The following is a 20,813-nucleotide window of genomic DNA, read 5'->3' on the forward strand; positions in this document are numbered from 1 at the left end:
AACCTGACACAGGTCAGGTTAATTTATATCTACCCCAGCACTTAGAACAGTGCTTTGGAAATAGCAAGTGCTTAACAAGTACCATAATTATTAATACTATTACTTTATTAATACTATTACTACTAAAAATGTCAAATCTGGGGGCCTGGTTGAAATCTTACTGCCTCCTTCAGCAGAAAGGGCTCTGAACCTGACATCTGGATCACCTCGAATGGAGGTCAACAGGAGGGGAGTGGGCTGGAGAAATTAGAACATCATCTCTAATGGAAAAATAAGTATAAATGTTATCATTATGGTATTCGTTAGGCACTTACTATGTGTCAACACTGTACTAGGTGTTGAGGTAGGTACAAGGTTTTCAGGCTGGACACAGTCTCTGTCCCACATGAGACTCAAGGTCTAAGTAGGAGGGAGAACAGATATTGAATAGGTGAAGTACATTCATGTCGGTGGAAAAAGTTCCAGTCTGAGGCCAGATTGATCTGGAGTTGGATACAGGAAAAGGAAATTTACCTGAAGTCCACCAGAGATGAGATCCATGACCTAAATTTACCATAGGGTGAAAAGAAGTAGCGTGGCCTTGTGGAATGAGCATGGACCTGACAGTCGGAGGACCTGAGTTCTAATCCTGCCTCTGCCACACGTCTGCTGTGTGACCTTAGGCAAATCACTTAACTTCTCTGCCTCAGTTACCCCATCTGTAAAACAGAGATTAAACCTACTATCTCCTACTTAGACTCTGAGCCCCAGGTGGGAGAGGAACTTTGTCCAATTCCGATTAATTTGGATCTACCCCAGCGCATAGAACACTGCTTGGCACATAGTAAGTATCTAACAAGTAGCATACTTATTGTTAATTATTACAGCCCTAATATCCAGGCATGATGCACAGTCCAACTTTTGCTTTAGTAGAAGACTCCAGGGAATTATTTGGGTCATGATTAGAATGCTCTCCATTGTCACCAAGAGAAGTGCTCTGATTTCTACAGACTCCTCTGCTTCTCTTTGTAACTGATTTGAATGACATTTAAACTTTACAAGAGTTGATGAGTTGATGAGTTGATGCTCTACATTCAGTTTTTAATTCGATGATTTGTTTTAGTGCCAGTCTTCTAGATATGTTCTATATGGTTTACCTGTAATGAGTGAAAGTTTCAGGGGAATTGAGGTTTAAGGCTGCAGTCACCTAAAGAGGGAATGTAGAAATCTACAAGAGAGGTAACCAGGAAATGGAAATAATTAAAGAATTTGCTCCATAGATCGTAATTATTTCTTATCCAGCCTGTGCCATGTAGACTTTGTAGAATGTCTTGTGTTTTATTGATGAAAAGATGACACATCCTTAAAATGTACATCCTGAGGTTGCCTATATAACTATAGAATTTGTCTAACTAAATTATGTAGAATATTATCTAACCGAATGTATGTTCACTTTGTCAAAGGGTATATATTGTACTGTGCTATTTTTGTAATAGGTGTGGTGCCAGGAGGTTTCATTCCTTGCTGTCATTTAATAGTCCTGTTTCCGGTATTATTTGGGTAGAGCTAGGAAGGGATCTTTTTAATATTACAAACTTTGCCACACTTTACATCTGTCTATCTGAAAGGATTAATAAAAGTCTTAGTGCTTGAAAAATTCAATGAACTTTTTCGAATCAAAGTGAAAAGGTCAATATAACAACATACATTAAAATATCAGCCTCTATACCTGCATTGCCTCCTGCCTCTCAGAAGATACGTATATTTATTTTTGAATAATAGAGCCTAGTTTACTTAAGCTTTCTACATTTTCAGTATTTCTTTCCTGGGCCCATTTAGTTAAGATATATCTATCTATATAAATCTAATTAAACCAAATTGTATTTGAGACATTAAATATCCGCTTACAAGCCTGCCCTCAGTTGATGTACTTTAAAGGTCAGCAATTTGAGTTCCTTTGGCATGAATAATTTTTTTTCTTTAATTTGCCATATGTCCAAACCCAGAGATAGAGAAGGCCTAATATGCTGTACAAATCAGTGAATAGTATTCTATTTTTTAATTCTACTTTTCAGTAAACTGCATTCGATACCTACCGTAGCAATCCATTATGCTTTATGAATTCTTTCCATGTGAAACTGGAAATTATTCAACTATTACAATGAGTTTGCAAAGTAGGCATTTTCTATATTCATGCCAAGAATTTTTTCAGGAAGTCTTGGTTATTTTATAAATCCAGAGCATCTTCATATTTACAAATGCATATTAATTGACATTCTCAACTAGAGAATATAGCTGCCTTCTAAACATTCATTTTCATGGAAAGAAGAGTCTTGGTGAAGTAGATATCTTCTGCAAAATTGTCATTATAGATTTTTACTTTGGGCTACACCTCGTGGCCCTGAAGTAACTCCATCATATAAACTTCTGAATGGATAAATCCCATTTTTCACTCTCAAAGTCTAGGTTTGGTTGTTTTGTCCATAAATTTCTCATTAAACTCCCAGTTGAGGAGCTTCATCTGTCAACTATATTTATATATATTTCCCCCAATAAATATTTTCTGTTATACTTTTTAAAGTAACTCTCCCAGGATATTCCATTAATTGAAGTCATTAAGTACTAGCTGATACCGGTAAAGCATTCAAGGAATTTTTTGTGTTTTCTCATTTCCTCTTGGTCTTTCCCCCCTTCTCCTTCTCCCTTTCGCCCTTCCAATCACACTTTATCACTTTCTCAAACCAGAAATTCTATACTTTTCCTCTTCATGGCCCCCTCCCCCTCACCTCACCATCTCTCTTTCCACCCCTATGGTTTTTCTGTGGCACAATTGCCCCTCCTCTCCCTAGCTTCCTAGTTTCCTTTCTTTCCTTCCTGATCTCCCTGGCCCTATACTTCTTCTTATGAACCCATCTTCTCTTTGAAACCACTTTCCCCTTCCATTTCTATTTTTCCTTCTAACTGTCCTGTATTCTTGTCTTTGTTTGCTTCTTGCTTTCCTTCTTTTTCCTTGATTCCCTAACGCACCTCTTCCCTGTCCCCTTCATCCTTTATCTCCTTGGGTTCCTTTCCTATATATTCCCCATGTACTCTCATTACTCCTGTCTCACTACTTCTTTACCCTCTCTTCCTCTTACTTCTCACCTTCTTCTCCAGTCCACTCTGCCTCCTATCTACATGTCTGATTCCTCCCTGTTCTTACAGTTTTCCTCCTTTCCTCCCTTTTCTTCACATCTCTTCTCTCTTTTATCCTTGCCCCCTCCTCCTCACCCTGTCTTCCCATCCACACAACCCGCCTCTGTGCATCACACCACTTTTTCTTGCCTTTCATCACTTCTTCTTCTTCCCCTATCATTCTTCTCTTTTCCTCTCTTCATCTTCTTTCACCCCTTCTTCTTTGCTCCTCCTTCACTCATTCCCATTATGCCAAGTACCTCTCACCCCCTTTGTCTCTGTCCCCTTCAGCTGCATCATGCTTTCCCACCTTCAGATGGCCTGAGGCCCCAAGGGCTCAGGTCAGTTCTGTGCCTCCACTACCTACTGTTTACCTCCTGTGGGCCTCGTTGACTCCTGGCTGGCTCCTCTATGGCCTGTTTACCTGACTCCAACTCCTGCGGACCCCTTCAGTTCCCGTCCTACTCCTATGGGCCCTGCCATCTCCAGCTTGACTCATGTATAGCTCCTGGCCAGATTCCTTCTGCTGCTGCTGGCAGTCTAGCCTATTGCTATGGCAATTGGCCCTGAGGCCATCAGTCTTCACCAGCAGCAGCAGCAATTACTGAACAGCAATTGCATGCAGAGCACCCAGTTAGGATCTTGGAAAGCAAACCAAAGAAGTAAAAGATATGGTCCCAACCCTGACCTGATTTAATTGGTCCCTTAGATCCCATGACCATGGACCCCACTCTTCTTTCCACCCATCAGTGAGGGACTGATCTTTTCCTCTCCTTCCATAGTTATGCCAATGATGCACCCCATGCACCCGGTATCCTACTCCTGCACCTCTGGGAATATAGGTCAGGAACTGGCATTCTGTCCTGAACAGTGATTAGCCAGGGAAGAGAGAAATGAAGACACCACGGAACAGAGAAATGAAGATTTCAATCTTCAAGAAAAAGAAGAGGCTGGTTGGTGTCTCTATTCTGCATGGGGTAGAGTCACCAATCTGCCAGACAAGATACAAAGTCCTGGGAGCTGTGCTGCCTGCCAAGAATTCAGGTGAAGATGCCATGAAGTGATTGGACAAACCCATCTGACTTGATTGATGTGGAAACTATTGATACTGCCTGGTCTTTGAACTCGTCAGAAGTGACTGTAAGGCTTTGCAAGCAAGGGTGAAGGAGAAGGGCATTCAAGTGAACTTCTTCTCAATTCTCCGAGTCAAGCAGAAGGGATTCTGCTTGGGTGAGTGAATACAGAGGATCAACGCAAATGGTGTCAAAGATAATGCTTCAGATTCCTTGACAACAGTGTGATCTTCAGAGATGAAGGTCCCCTCTGCAAGAACGGGATTTGTCCCATAAAGAATTGAAGACTGTCTTTTGGAGCAGACTGGCCTCCTTAGTGAAAGGGCTTAAACTAGGTTTGGTAGGGATGGATCTACTAATCCCAAAGGTAAGTGAAATTTCCATTGATCTGGGGGGAGACCTGAATAGAGTGGGGAATTCTTGTATGGTTAGCGAGACACCAATGAGGAAAATAAAAGGGACATCCCATGGCTTCTTGAAATGTTGTATGTAAATGTAAAGAGCATGGGAGAAAACCAAGAGGAATCCACCAATTGTATTTATTGAGGGCTTACTCTATGCAGGACACTATTCTAAGCACTTGGAGAGTGAAATAGTGATAGGAATCATGGTCCCTGTCCTCAAGGATCTTTCCATCTAGCAGGGGAGATGGACACTAAAATAAATTACAGATTGAGGAAGCAAGAGAATAATAGAGATATGTAATTAACTGCACCAGAATGGTTATGGATATCCAAGTGCTTGGTTGACGGAAGTGCTAGAGTGGCAGGAGAAGGAGAAATAGGGTGGGGAGAGGAAAGATTGATCAGGGAAGGCCTCCTGGAGGAGATGTGATTTCAGAAGGGCTGTGGAGTTGGGGTAGATGCAAGTTAAGTAGGTTGTCCCATGTGGGGCTCACAGTCTTAGCCCCCTTTTTACAGATGAGATAACTGAGGGACAGAGAAGTTAAGTGACTTGCCCAAAGTCACACAGCTGATTAGTGGCAGAGCCGGGATTAGAACCCATGACCTCTGACTCCCAAGCCCGTGCTCTGGGAGAGGGAGTTCCAGGCATGGATGAGTGTGTGAGGGGTGACTGAGGTGAGAATGTCAAACACAGTGAGTAGGTTGACTTGAGAGAGGTCTAAAATCAGGGCTGCAGTTATGATCATTGAAATGACTAAGACATGGAAGAGGGAGCAGGAATGCTAGGCCAAAAGGATATTGGTTGTCCTGGCTTCCCTGATAGGTGGGGAAGAAAGGTAAGCAGGAAAGAAAGGATCACTAACTACCCGTGTCCAGAATTCCCAGAAACTGAAGTAGTCCTTCATGTAGAAAGTGCTTGATTTAATCAGAAAGGTTCAAGGTAGGGATCCATTTCAATCAGTCAGTCAATCAAATAACCTAGGCCTAGCCATAAAATCTGGGTTCTAATCCTGGTTCCGTCACTTGCCTGCTGTGCGACCTTGGGCAAGTCATTTAACTTCTCTGTGCCTCAGTTATGTCATCTGTAAAATGGGGATTAAAGCTGTGCACCGCATGTAGGACTCTGTCTAACCTGATTACATTGTATCTAGCCCAGCACTTAAGGTGCCTGGAACATAGTAAGCTTTTAACAAATGCCATTAAAAAATTGTATTTATAGAGCACTTATTTATTGTGTGCAGAGCACTATACTAAGTGCTTGGGAGATTACAATATAACAGAGTTGGTAGACACAGTCCCTGCCCATAAGGAGCTTAAAGAGTTGGTAGACACAGTCCCTGCCCATAAGGAGCTTACAGTTAAGAGGGGGAGACAGACATTAATATAAATAATAAATTATGGTTATATAAGTGCTGTGGGGCTGATGGAAGGGTGAATAAAGGGTGTAAATTCAAGTACAAAGATGACACAGAAGGGAGAGGGATAAGAGAAATAAGGGATTAGTCAGGGAAAGCCTCTTGGAGGAGATGTGATTTTAATAAGGCTTTGAAGGTAGGGGGAGGTGATCGTCTTTCGGATATGAAGGAGGGCATTACAGGCCTGAGGCAGGAGATGGATAAGGGGCCGGCAACAAGATAGACGAGTTAGACTTCCAAACAAGGAAGAAATGATGTTTAAGGTCTGTTTTGTTCAACTCACCAGAATGGCTTCAGGTCAGGATCTGGTGCTTATGGGAAACTTCAATTATCCAGGTACCTGTTGAGAATGCGATTCAGAAGGTCACAGATTGATTACCACATTGGTTTGGCAGTAGCATACACTAAGGGCGACAATAAGCTAAAGCAGTTTCGGTTCTTTGAATTGAGCCTCTCTTACGGGGAAGAGTTGATTGAAAGTGGATTCCTAGGTGGGAGTGATCATAAAATGATTGTATTCAAGATTCTGTGGTAATGGAGAAAAGCTACCAGAAAGGTAAAAGAAAGTGAACTTTGAGAAAGCAAATTTTATCAGGCCTGCTTAAGAGGGGAAGGAGTTCAAGAAAACTGACTTCAAAAAGGTGATTCTGCAGGTGCAGGTACGAATATACCCATGCAGAGCAAGTACAAGAAGGATAACAAGATGTCAAGGTGGCTGAAACAAGAAGTCTTTAGGGATCTGAAGGGCAAAAGGAACACCCCCACCCCCATCCTGCGCAATGGCTTATTATTTATTGAGAATCAAGATTATAAAAAGTGAAAGCTGAACATAAGCTGCAACTAGCCTGAGACATAAAAGGTAACAAAAATATATTTTTCAATTACAGTGGTGAAATGTCAACCTCTCTCCCCACTTCACAGAAGACAGGAAGAATAAGCTGATAGGAGATATTGAATAAGCAGTTGCTTTTATTTCTTTATTGCACCTGTCATAAAAAATGAGATCAAAAGTGAATGGGTGATCAGGGAAAGTCTCACTTGAGGTGGAAGGGTCAAAAGCCAAAGTAGAATTTTTCCACATTCCTTAAGAATGGTCCATCTTCACATCAAGCAGAAACTCCTTACCATTGGCTTAAGAGCACACAATCAGTTCACCGCCTCCTCCTACATTACCTTGCAGATTTCCTAATACAACCCAGCCCACACACTTCATTCCTCTAATGCCAATTTACTCACTGTAGCTTGATCTTGTCTATCTCAGCTCTGACTCCTTACCCATGTCCTCCCTCTCGCCTGGAACTCCCTCCCCCTTCAAATTCCCCATCATGAGTATTTGATAATAATAATAATGATAATTATTGTATTTAAGTGCTTATTTTGTGCCAATCACTGTTCTAAGCACTGGGGTAGATACAAGGTAATCAGGTTGTCCTGAGTGGAGCTCACAGTCTTAATCCCCATTTTACAGATGCAGTAACTGAGGCACAGAGAAGGTCACACAGCAGACAAGTGGCTGAGCCAGGATTAGAACCTACGTCCTCTGACTCCCAAGCCTGGGCTTTTTCCACTAAGCCACGCTGCTTCTCTATGCACTCTACCCTCAACCCCACAGCACTATATACATATCTTTAAAGTATTTATTATAAATTATTTATATTAATGTCTGTTTCTCTAGACTGTTAGCTCATTATGGACAGGAAATGTGTATGTCAACTCTTCGGCATTGTACTCTTCCAGGCGCTTAGTACAGTGCTCTGCACATAGTAAACACTCAGATACCACTGATTGATTGATATGACAGACTACCACGGTCCCCACCTTCAAAGCCTTATTAAAATGGCATCTTTGCCAAGGGGCCTTCCCTGATTAAGCCATCTTTTCCCCAACTCCCTCTTTCTTCTGCATCCCCTCCAAACTTGGATCTGTACCCTTTAAGCACTTGATATTCACCCCATCCTCAACCCCATAGCACTTAAGTACATATCAGTGATTTATTTTAATGTATGTCTCCCCCTTTAGACTGTTGGCTCCTCCTGGGCAAGGCACATGTCTACCATCTCCATTTTGTATTGTACTCTTCTAAATGCTTAGTACAGTGCTCTGCACACAGTAAGCTCTCAATAAATACCATTGATTGAGTGGATGGAGAAGTACCCCATTGATTGAGTGGATGGAGAAGTACCCACTAGGCATGAATAAAGCCAAAAACGACCTTGGGGGTGGATGAGAGGTGCGGGGGGGGGGGAGGGGGCGGTGGAATTGAACAAAAGTTGACTCTGAATAAGTGGTGTAATGTCAGCAGGATGGTGAAATGCAAAAATCAGGAAGTAATGTTTCCATTATACTCTGAACTGGTCAGTACCAGTTTTGGTTACTGCCTCCTTTATAAAAAGGAGGTAGGGAAACTGTAGAAGGTCCAGAGAAGAGCAATAAAAAGGAAAATTGATCCCATGGGGAAAAGTTAATAGAATTAGTTTGTTTAGGCCAGAGATGAGAAAACTAAGTTTATGTCTTCAAGTTCATGAAAGTTATTTACTGGGACTATGCCTGACCAGTTATTTTCCATAACCAATGAGCCCCGATAGGAGGGAATGGGTTTAAAATACAGGAGGGATTTGGGTTGGATATAAGGAAGAACCCACCTCACTATCAAGGTGATAAAACACTGCAATGAGCTACCAAAGGAGATTTTGATTTCATCCGTGGCGATCTTTCAGGAAAGACTAGATAACTAGCTGTTCTGGGTGTTTTAGCAATTCACCTGCTTTGATGTAATTCATTAGCATTACATGAGGAACTTCATTGTTTAAAGGTCACTGTTACTAGTACATGAATTAACTATTGATACAATGTCTGAAGAGAAACACAATGAGATCCAAATGCTGGAAACAGCAAGTGTGACTATGGCAGTTTTACAATGATAGTGTTTCCACAGACTTGGAACACCATGATTTCTTTAAACTGTATACTGTGGTAGTCAAAATTTGATATAGAGAATGAGCAAGAATTCATAAGCAGGTTGGAAAAACTGGGTCAGCAAGGGAACCCTGCATGGGTATTTAAAGATAATGCCACTGACAGTGGAGTCTATAGGTGTGAATGTATTGAAAAGTACACCTTATACTCATCCCTTGTGCTGACATGTTTTCTGTACCAGACATATAATGCTGTTTTGTGTTTGCCCCTTTGTTTCAAGTTCCTGTTAAAGCTTCTCCTCAAAAAAGAGCCTCTCCTTTCTTGACAGTGCACCCAGCTAATCTGTCTGCTGCAGTTACCTCCCACTTAGAGCTGTGATCTGGCTGGCTTCAAATTTCTGGCCACCTGAACCCATGAATATCTTTGGCTGCCCCCACAAGACTAATGACATCATCCCGTTACGCTGTGCGTACACTACGTGTGATGTCATTAGGTTGCTCCACACTTCTTCTCATATCTGTTTTCCTCCATGAATTTGGCCTCCCTTGTGCCTCCAACTTCCACATGGTTTCCCCAGCACTGCTCTTGCTGTATCCACAAGTTGCCAAGATCTCTGGTTGTGGGCCAAGTTTCTTCCTCTTTAGGGAGGGGGTTGCCGGCCACCTTGCTTCCAGCAACCCTCCGAGGTTGTCTCTCACCCCCACCATCAGGATGGGCAGAAGACTACCACCAGGATGGCAGAAGACTCTCTGTAAAAGGCTGCTCAGTCTCAGAGACAAGAGACTTCTCCCATCAGCACAGTCAGTTCCGACCAGCTCCTGTTCCCCTCAGTCCAGGCGTAATGCCCAGACTGGAAGTCAGTAGCCACTTACTCTGCATTGGTTGGTGTTGCTCCCTTCACGGAGCTATCTCAAGAGCCGTTTGGAGCATGTACCTTGCAGACCCATGTATCCTCCATCTCCGGGAGTCGTTAAGGTGGCCGGGCTGGCCCTATGCCATTACTACAGTACCTCTCTCCTTTGCTACTGGTCTCTGGGACCGGGGGAGGCAGGAGGAGAAAGGGAACTGAAGAGAGGAAAGTTGGGGATCCTGAAGTAAATAAATCCTTTCTTGAAACTACTTATCTTTTACAATGTTTTTATTTTGGGGGTCATCAGGCGTGGGTATGAGGAGGAGAAAGGTTTGAGTGGGGAAGGTCTGGGAGGAAAAAATCCCCTGTAGGGCTGAGAACCCTTTCCAAGGGGGAGGTTGCATATGGACTTTGCATATGGACAAAATCAGAGGGGGTAGGGAAGTATGGTCAGGGTTCTGTAACTGCACGTAGACTCCAGGACTACCCTCTACCCCTCTGGTATTATGCTTGTGTAGTCTGGGTTGGCCACCACCTTGGTAATGTCTTAGGTGGCCACCATCTTAGGATGGTCATGTGGTGAGCCATCATTCCTGCCTTATGCCACCATGCTGCAACTGCTCATGTCTCTTACCTTCTACAGTCAGCCCTGCCAGGTATGGCTGCTGTGTCTGAGGCTTTACTGTATCTTTAAAGAATTTCTTCCTCTGTCACCTGCTGCTTTAAGTTGCCCTGTTTCAGCTCCCCCTTCAGCAGCTGGTTGGATATCTGCTGTCGTCAATTCTCCTCACACATCCCATCTAACAAAGTTATGCTGAGGTCAAGGTAACAATAATGCCAGGAGGGTGCCTTCATTCCAGGAGTGTGTTGCCTATGATCTTGTGATCATATCTTGCTACTTGACATTGAGTGTGGTCAGGAAGTAACACTGCTGGGACTGCAGGACCTGGATATGATGTTCAGGTCTCACAACCAGATAGAAGATATTCATCTATCCAGAAAATTGAGATCGGAGTAAGTTTGATCCATATATACATATAGATACTCCTACAAATACACAAAATGTGTTAGTGGAAAGAAGGCACAATTATATGGACTCCCTGCACATGTTTGGTTTACAATCTATGTGAAGACTGCAGGTAAAACCAATAGATCAAAGGAAAAAAAATGTGTCATTTCCCCTCGCTTCCCTGAAAATGGTCTATAAATCTTTGTTCATAAATTCGGGAGTCGACAATAAGAACAATCCATTTACTGAGCCTCCTGCCTCAGTGTTGATGTCCATTACCTGACTAGCCAAGATACTTTTTCTTCATAAATCTCCAATGCTTACATAATGATATAGGGGCTTTGTTTGCATTTTGAAAGAGGCAAGTCAAAGCAGGTTTCAATTTCTGCTCCAACTCTCCCTTCACTCCCCCTAGAAAAGTACAAACAAAATGTGACTTTTCTGGGAAATATCTTGCATTAAAAGCACATTATCTCTCCTAGATATTATGAATTACTATGAAGACAAAGGTATTAATTTCCCGAAACTTGCTTGACTGAGAAATCACATTCATTCTGGAGGTGATAGAGTTTGATTTGTGTGGCATTTTGTCTGTGAGGACACTGAAGTCTATTTTTGTTCAGAGAACAGGGGAGGGAAAAGTCTCTTTCCAAACCTTCTGTATTCTGGGGCTGCCGCTGAACTCACGGAGAATTGATTGGCTCCTCCCTGAAGCCCCACCCTCTGCCATATGGTGCTGGGAGGCAGCCAATAACCTTAGTGGCCTGTCTCGCTAAAATATTCATGCAGTAAAAGTCTTGGATGATGGCAACGAGGGGTTGGTGAGTTCTTTCCAAAGGATACCAGGGGAGCACATTGCCTGCCTCTACCACAGGACAACCTCTCTCAGTTTGGCTGTGAAGTGAACCTGAAGCATCAACATAGCCTGGCATCCTTACCCATATGGCCTCAGCGATTCTACATTGAAAAAATGGTTTAATCATCAAGGCATTCCCGGAAACTATTAAACATATTAAACAATTGTCCCCTAATTGGGAAAAACTGTGTAATTATGCCTGAGTAAAAATGGGCTGAAGTGTCCAAATACAGAGTACTTAGGTGATGGTAAATCCTGCCTTTTTATTATTGTCTCAGATAATACATTTTTATTATTGAGCCTTCTGCAGCCTGCTGGGTGTTGTGAATGAATTCTAAAAATTCCACAAGTATGCTAGCTAGTGGAAGGCAGCAGAAAGTTGAACAACTGCCAGTCATCCCTCTCTTAGTTTGATTTCAATGTTTGTGTGGTATAACTGACTTCAAGTGGCACCTCAGTGATCTGAATCAGGGAAGATATGCAGATGATTTTTTTTTTCCGAGTGATTGAACGGTAACAACATAAAGGCATAATGAAGATAATTAGCATTTTCTGAATTTTCACTTAAATAGTTTGGTGTTGGGACCAGATCTCCAAAAGAGTAAATTATATTGCAGATTTCAATATTTATTATAATCTTTAAAAAAAAAATTGACTTGTTCTCTGTAAATTTTTATATGGTAGTGCAGGTAAATCATGCTTCATTTAAAATATTAGGAAAGTCAACAACTAGTAACTTATTTTCCAGGGAATTATTTTCAATATTGGTTTAGAATTTAGTACGTTTCATCTGGGGTGAAAAATAATCTATTGTTTGCAATAGGCATATTCATATACTGAATTAGTGAATTAATATTTACTCTTCTATACTAAAATCACTGTGTTGAAGGCAGTCATTTGGGTTTTGTTTTTCAGCCTCCATTGTCATTCAGAAATGGTGGTGTCATATGAACCCTTGTCTGGATGGAGAGGACTGTAAAGTGCTACCAGACTATTCAGGCTGGTCTTGCAGCAGTGGCAATAAAGTCAAAACTACCAAGGTAAGTATACAAAGGCCATAAATATAACTAATATGGCAAGTTATGAAACGTTTTTGTTTTGCCATAGGATCTACCAAAATTATGACAGAGTCAAAAAAAATATAGCAATTTGGAAAAGAAAAATGTGATGCCAGGTAGTTGGATTGTAAAGTGGTAAAAATAATAGCATTAAATTTTGTTTCAGTTCTTAATCTATCATCTAGGCAAAGACCCCTTAAGAAAAAAAGGCATACTCTTCTTTTGTTCCAAGAAATACCAAAAGTATCTTTTGTGAAAGGAATTGCTCTAATAATACATTACTTTTGGTATGGTGCTTTTACGTTTCCAAAGCGCTTTCATATCAACAATCTCATTTTATTCTTAAAACATCCCTGTGAGATAGGAAGAAGGCAGATATTATTAGCCCCAGTTTACTAGTGAAGAATTTGGGGCTGGAGAGGAAAAATGACTTGCCTTAGGTCACAGAGTGGCAGAACCAGGACTGAATTTGGGTTTCCTTACAACTGGTCCCCATGCCTTTTTACCAGACCCCACTGCATCCTGCCTAATTGCATTAATGAGGGATGGTGTGGATTCTCCTTCTTTGGAGATCTCTAGGGCTTCGGCCTTGGCATTCTTAGTTGGAGGTACAATTGGAGTGAATGCTCTGTATAACATGCCACCCCTGCACTTTACTGAGTTTACAGGCCCAAGACACCCCAGCCATTCTCAGGACCCACACTGCTGAGTTGAATCACCCACTCCAAGGATGGTAGGGACCCCAGGAACAAACAGTAGCATACTTTTTAGCTGCGTCTGATATGTTTGTCTCTGGCTGCCAAATCAGGCCCTCTCCACTTCTCTGTTTTGTCTGTGCCACCCTCATGGGTTGCAAGATCAGAACTGAAGGCACTGGGAGAAGTGGTCTAAGTCTCCAGTGGTGCTACCTGGTGCTTTCTGTAGCCCAAGATACTTGAACCAAGGTCAGCTCATTGCTTCTCTTGGCATCCATGTCAGTAAGGATGTCTTGGTCAGAGGTTCAGGTCTCTAGAGCTACATGCAGTGCTACAAACTAGATGTGGTACATCAGGTTAAAAAATTCAGTTCCGTGGTTTGCCAAGACCTATGGTGAGCTACTTCGTCAGGCTTCCCTGATATGAGACTCATGAATCTTGATGTTTGTATTTTGCAAATGTCTGGTTAAGAAATAATAGAAATGAGCAGTTTGGAGTAATAGTATATCTGGTTGTCACCAGTGAGTGAAATGCATTCTAAAAAGTGAGGACCTTTTTTTTTTTTTTGCTGACCTTATGCGTGCTGTTACATTCTGTCTTACATTCATCAGTAATAAACCTCTTTTCGCATTATTTCCTAGACATAAACTCTAAGGGGATAACATTATTGGAAGATTACATTTTTATTGTTTTTTGCATATGAATAAAATGCATTACGATTATGAACCAGCCATTTCATTGAATATTCTGGAGATTTATTTATCTACTCCTCTTAGTATATCCATTCTCTGTAATTTATGTATAATTTCATCATACATCCACAGAAAGATGTTATTTTGGTTCTCTGAAGTGGGAATATGAATTTACTCTTGCTAAATTCCCAGGAATAGTGGCATTTCAATTAGCACTTCGAAAAGTTGTATTCACAAAAACAGTTCCCAAAGTCATCATGATTCTTATGATGATTTTTAATAGTATGCCACCTGAGAATAATTCCAAAATTGTAAACTTGGTTTCTTTTAGTAATCTAAGTGTGGCTTGAACTAGATTAAACATTTTTGTCTTTTATGAATCTTATGCACAGTTAGTAAATTCGTATAATTACTTCTGGGTAATGTGAAATTATGTCTATTCAAAAAAAGGAACACTCTTTATTCTCTTAAAGTGTATATGGAATTCGTGTCAACCTAGATGAGATGGGTTTATTTTTAATGGCATTTGTTAAGTGCTTACTATGTGCCAGGCACTGTACTAAGTATGAGGGTCAATAAAAGCTAATTAGGTTAGTCACAGTCCTTGTCCCACAGGGGGATCACAGTAGTAATCCCAATTTTACAGATGAGGAATTGAGGCACAGAGAAGTGAAGTGACTTGCATGAGGTCACACAGCAGGCACATGGTGGATCAGGATTAGAACCCAGGTCCTTCTAAGTCCCAAGCCCATGCTCTATCCACTAGGCCATGCTGCTTCAAATCCACATTATCTTCATAATAATTACTGCACATAGGAAATCCTGTATAACTATGATTATCCTTCAACAGTTAATACAAATCAGAAATGAAGTATTTGAAAAATAGGTTTTTCTGCTAAAAATTGTGTTGAAATTCAAGTTGTCAAAGAAACATGAAAATTGCAGGCAGTCAACACAAGATATTGATGTCTTTAGCTATAATGATATCACCTATCTGATTCTCTCTTCCACTCTCATGTGGAAAATGATAGCTCTTTAGAATAGTCTATCCAATGTTTTGCCCAGTTAATTTTAAATGTCCCTAATGTATCCCAGTCCACTTCCCTTAAGAAACAATTCTACAATCTATACCAGTCACTTTCATCTTTTTTTGACACTCCTTAGAAATTTCCCTTTCTTATCATGTCTTTATAAGCAGGTACCCAATCCATTCAATGATTTTTTTTAAATTACTCCTTATGATTAGGAATCAGAGCAAAATCCACAGAATTCTGTAAAAAGGGGATGAAGACTGTAAGCTTCATGTGGGTCAGAGACTTTGTCCAACCCAATTTACTTGTATCCACCCCAGCACTTAGAACAGTACCTGGTACATAGTAAGTGCTTAACAAATGCCACAATTATTAGAATCCCCTAACAGGTTCCTTCTTAAAATATCCATTTGAATAAGCATGAAGAAAAGGGTTCGGGAAATGTCTCCTCAACTAGACTATGAAAAAATCCAATTCCTTTATTTTGGAATGGTAAAATTGCATTCATAAATATATCTGAATAAAGATTCTCATTCTGGTTTTTCTAAAGTCCCTTTATTTAACTAGGTAGCTTGGATTTACTGATGTTAGGAAAAAGTCTCATTGTAGGACTGGATTTATGACCAAAGAAATGCTGTGTACTCCAATATAAAAAGATCGGAAATAATTTGGCGCTATAAAAAATAACAAATTCCATGATATTTTATTTCCTCAAATCTTCTGTGACCTAGTTCTACAAAGACCTAAACATGCTCTTGTTTCTTTATTTCTTTATGGGGATCTTCATTTTGGTACTCTATCATTTCATTGTATATTATCTTGTAGCTTGCTATACACTTTCATGTCTGGGTCACTTATGAGACAAATGCAGCCAAACTGTGTTGTGCAAGCTCTTTGTCAGCTCTACTGTGACTTGTGATACCCAAGGCAGGCCACCTGCAGTATGATGTAGTGAAAGCAGTGTGGTATAGTGAAAGCAGCATCGTGCAGTGAGTGGATAGAGCACAGGCCTGGGAGTCAGAAGGACATGGGTTCTAATCCCCCCATCCACCACTTGTCGGCTGTGTGAGTTTGGGCAAGTCAATGTAGTGGATAGAGCATGGGCCTGGGAGTCAGGAGGACATGGGTTCTAATTCCCCCTCCAATACTTGTCAGCTGTGTGAGTTTGGGCAAGTCACTTCACTCCTCTGTTCCACTGTTACCTCATCTGTAAAATAGGGATTGAGACTGAGCCTCACATGGGACAGGGACTGTGTCCAACAATTTGTTTTTACACCCCAGCACTTAGCACAGTGCCTGGCACATAGTAAGTGCTTAACAAATACCACAATTATTATTATTATTCTGTCAACTCTTTAACATTTTGGTGGGCAGACCAAGAAGTTTTTGAAGTAGGGAAGCCGTGGAAGAAGACACGCCAAGCCACTCCAGTGGAATTCTACTCTTGTACACCTTCTCTATTTCAAGATGTAGCCCCACCCATTTTTGCTCTAGTGAAGCCCTGCAGAATGGAACATAGCAGGGTGTTGGTCTTCAGTGTCTGGATGCTGATACCCAACTATTCTCCCCTCCTCTGCCCCAAACCAGCAGACCTAGTGATCTTGATGTTTTGGAAACACTTCCAGAAACATCACTTCCTGGGGTGGAAGTAAGAGTTTTCTGTTATATTCTATTAGCACCTTCTCTTCATCTGATTCAGCAGCCTTAATCTGATCCTGGATCAGGTTATAGTTGCTGAATTTTGGCACGGGCATTTTTGAGGCCTCTCAGAGACTGCCTGGCTCTGAAATTCCTACTAGGAGTCGTAATAATTGATCAATTAATTGTATTTATTGAGTTCTTACTGTGTTCAGAGCAATCTACTGAGCGCTTGGGAGAGTACCATACAACAGTACCATACAACCATACAATAGGTTCCCTGCCCACAAGGGGTTTACAGACTAGAAGGGGAGATAGATATTAAAATAAATTACAGATAAGTACATAAAAGTCATGGGACAGAGGGTGAGGTGAATAAAAGGTAAAAATCCCAGTACAAAGGCAATGCAGGAGAGATAGGGAGTAGGGGACATGAGGTCTTAAACTTAAGAGTAAATGGGGTTGCAGGGAGGGCATTTAAGGAGTGGGAATTCCTTTACTTCTGATGGCTGCTCTCCTACTAGGCTGACTCCTAGCGACTTCTTGGCTTGGATCCAGTTAAAGAAGCCTGGAGGGAACTTCCAAGAGCTGTTCAGCCTGGCACAATGTATATCAGTCCACTCAGCCCCTAGAAATGCAAAGCCTAGAGTAGTTACTCCATTATCTCAAGTTTGATCATAGATCATAGTTTTCCATAGGCTTCTGGTGATAGGCGAGGGTTGCTTAAGTAAACACAGTTTATCATCAGAAACTTCCCAATACCCAGAGCCAACTCCCAGACCTGTTTGTAACATGGGGTTGGAGAAGTGTAGCCAGCATGTTATAAAAACTAGGACTCACAACAGAATTTTGCAACAATCTGGAAGTCATGTTTTCAGCATATCAATTATCAACATGGTCTTTTAGGCTGTTTCTACATAATGGTACAGAAAATGTTTTCAGAAAGAAGAAATAGGAATGATTCTGGTTTCCTCAGATGGGAATAGGCTCTATGACAGCAAATTTTAATCAAAATGTTTATCCAATGTACATTTCAACACAGGTTCTGTGGTATTAGGGGAAATTTCTGTACAAAAACCTTCCAACTGATGGTGAATGGGCCATACCTTATCACTTTCCCACATTAAATGCTTCCACTTTAAAACATAACTAATTTCATATCAATTAATCTTAATTATTGAGTCCTTACAATGTGCAGAGCACTATACTAAGCGCTTGAGAGAGAACAATATAACAGAGTTGGTAGACAGGTTCCCTGGCCACAGTCTAGAGGGGGAGATTGAAGGAAAAAAGATTTTTGATCAAATCATACAATTTTATTGGAAAGTACTTTCCTTGGGTAGTCTTAAAAAGGGTGAACTATTTTTCAAATGAATGCTCACTTTTAAAAACATAGAGATTAATGCACCTGTTTACATCACCAAATCTGCAAACACTATGCAGTTTCAACTAGTTTTCATTTGCAAAGTTTCTGGAGATATTAACACACGAGACACAGAGAGGCCCAGTGAATAGAATGTGGACTTGGGTTTTAATCCTAACTCTGCCACTTGTCTGCTGTGTTACCTTGGGCAAGTCACTTAACTTCTCTGTGTCTGTTACCTCATCTGTAAAATGGGGATTAATACTGTGAGCCCCATGTAGGACATGTACTGTGTCCAATCTGATTAGCTTGTCTCTTCCCTAGCCCTTAGTACAGTGCTTAGAACATAGTATGTTCTAAACAAATACCATAAAACAGTTGAGTATGTGTAAATTAATTTCACTGTCTGTTAATCTGCCTAATCAAGCTAGGCAGGCCAAAAAAAAATATCTGTGCTGGAAAGTTGAATCCTGTTTTTGTATATTCACACTATATCTAAAAACATGAATAACCATGGTAAGAAATGCTTTGTCAAATACATAATCATTTCCAAGATATCTGTCTGTAAGATAAATGATAAATAAAAACACTTTAATATTTTCCTAGTTTAACAAGTTGGGGTTCGTCATTTTACATTCATTTGGTGCCTTTTCTTTAAGCTATTATCTCAATTTTTGTAGGTAACCCGATAGCCCTGAACAAGCTGTACTTTGTCATTGGGATGAAAAAGAACATGAGGCTGCCTCATTTGGATTATAACAGAGACTGGTTTTTGAGGTTCTCATGGACTTCAAGAGTTTGACCCACTTAAGTGTGTTTGGAGGAAAACCTGTGACTTCGTCTTTTTACAATTATGTCATTTTTCTGCTCCTATAACAATATTCCACATATTGAGAAATATGTCCATTTTCAAGAGTGTCTGGAAACCTGAAGTGGATCAAGTTTAAAGGACTTATTTGCTTATGATGTCATGACGGACGTTTTTGGTCTCCAGGAAGCAGTAGGTAAATTTAAAGAAATCAGCGTGGTTTTTTTTGTGTGTATGTACTTTCTCTTTTACAGTTTCTTGGAATGGTCTAAAATTGCTCCAAATGACAAAAGGACTTAAACAGTGGTGCCATCATCATCCGTGGCATTTGTTGAGTGCTTAGTGTTTGCAGAGCACTGTTCCAGCCTCTTGGGAGAGTACACTACAATGGAATTGCTAGGCACGTTCCCTGCCCACATCATGTCTGAGTGGGTCTACAGTTGAATTTGATAAAGTCAGTGAAGATGTGAAAAAAATATTAGGAATCACTAGCATTAGCAAATGTAATGTTTGTTTCAACTAGTGTAATTTCACTATTTCCTTGATAAATTAATGTCCTAACTTTTAATTAGTAATGGAAAGTGACAATTGAGTTAGATTTAGACTTTGTTGTATTAAATATGTTAGCAAGAGAAATAGTAGAGTTTGAATTATTCTTTTGTATTCTGATTATGAAACAAAATTTAGTTTTAATAAATATTTCAATTGAGCTATTTTGCCTCAAAAATCCTATGAAAAACATATTTATGGAAATAGTAATTTGGTTGAATTTTTATAGCCCTGGCTAAAATAAGATAGTTAAATTACTTTAATTAATTTAAATTGGATACATATCTCTATTCTAAATGAAAAAAGCAATCCCTCAAATAGAGCTTGTTTATGCTAATTGTTATAAGTATATAATTCCTTTAACAAATGATTCATTTTGTGACAAATAATTGGTTTCATAGTATGTAAGAATGATCTCATTGTTTTTCCCATCCGCCTCTTAGACTGGTTTCTCATCTTATTTCTAGGCTATAGCTGTAAAAGGAAGTTAAATTTGAGTCATTCTTTTCTTAGTTAATTTGTAATTGAGATGCCTCAGAATAGATTTAAAGCAAAGGTGCAGATAGATATTGTGCAGTTGAACCGCTATTGACCCACTTATTGAATGTTAGCTATTGTTGTTTTAGAAATTACTGTGATAATATAGGACTGATTTTACATAAAAAAGCCAAAAAAAGAATACTTTGTTGCACTAATTTAGTTGATTGTGCACATACTTTCTAATTTGTTAACAATACCACCATATGAGAATGAATGGAAATATTTGTAGAAAATAAGGTATTTTAAGTTTATTTGTCATAGGAGTCCTATTTTTTTTTAACTTTGTAATGTTTATGATCATGTTAGCTATTGTATTTGTCAGTAAGTAAAAAAAAAAAAGACTTTTGTGCTACTTGTTTGGAAATTGTTTTATTATTCTAAATAGAAAAAATACCTTAGATTTCATTAAAGTTCTTGAATATTTCTTTTAACTTTGAAAATTTTGATTGTGAAAAATCCCCCACAGCATTAAGGCAATCCAATGAAACATTGACCAATGCCTGCCTGGGGCAAGGATTTGAAAGCAATTTTTCTTTTAGAAATTCAGTTCTTTTATCTGGATTAACATGGGGCAAATCTAAAGTTAGGCTCCAACCTTGTAATAATGGGGATTACTCAGTGTGGCTAAAGCAAGTGCTTTGGGAGCTTTGCTTCCTACCCTGAATATCAATCAATCAGCCAATCATATTTATTGAGCATTTGTGTGCAGAGTACTATACTAAGTGCTTCGGAGAGAGTACATTATAATAGAGTTGACACATTC

At 40.1% G+C, this 20,813-nt stretch overlaps 1 protein-coding gene across 1 annotated transcript in view; it reads left to right on the forward strand.

Moving 5' to 3' along the window:
* Nucleotides 1-20,364, forward strand: part of TAFA4 (TAFA chemokine like family member 4) — a 125,959-nt gene extending 105,595 nt beyond the window's left edge. The window contains exons 4-5 of the mRNA XM_039910319.1: nt 12,592-12,716; nt 18,834-20,364. Of these exons, the coding sequence (XP_039766253.1) occupies nt 12,592-12,716; nt 18,834-18,845 (137 nt within the window). The 3' untranslated portion in view covers nt 18,846-20,364. The remainder of the gene's footprint in view (nt 1-12,591; nt 12,717-18,833) is intronic.
* Nucleotides 20,365-20,813: the final 449 nt, after the last annotated feature.

This window comes from Ornithorhynchus anatinus, chromosome X1 (assembly GCF_004115215.2).
Source record: "Ornithorhynchus anatinus isolate Pmale09 chromosome X1, mOrnAna1.pri.v4, whole genome shotgun sequence".
NCBI classification, from domain to species: domain Eukaryota; kingdom Metazoa; phylum Chordata; class Mammalia; order Monotremata; family Ornithorhynchidae; genus Ornithorhynchus; species Ornithorhynchus anatinus.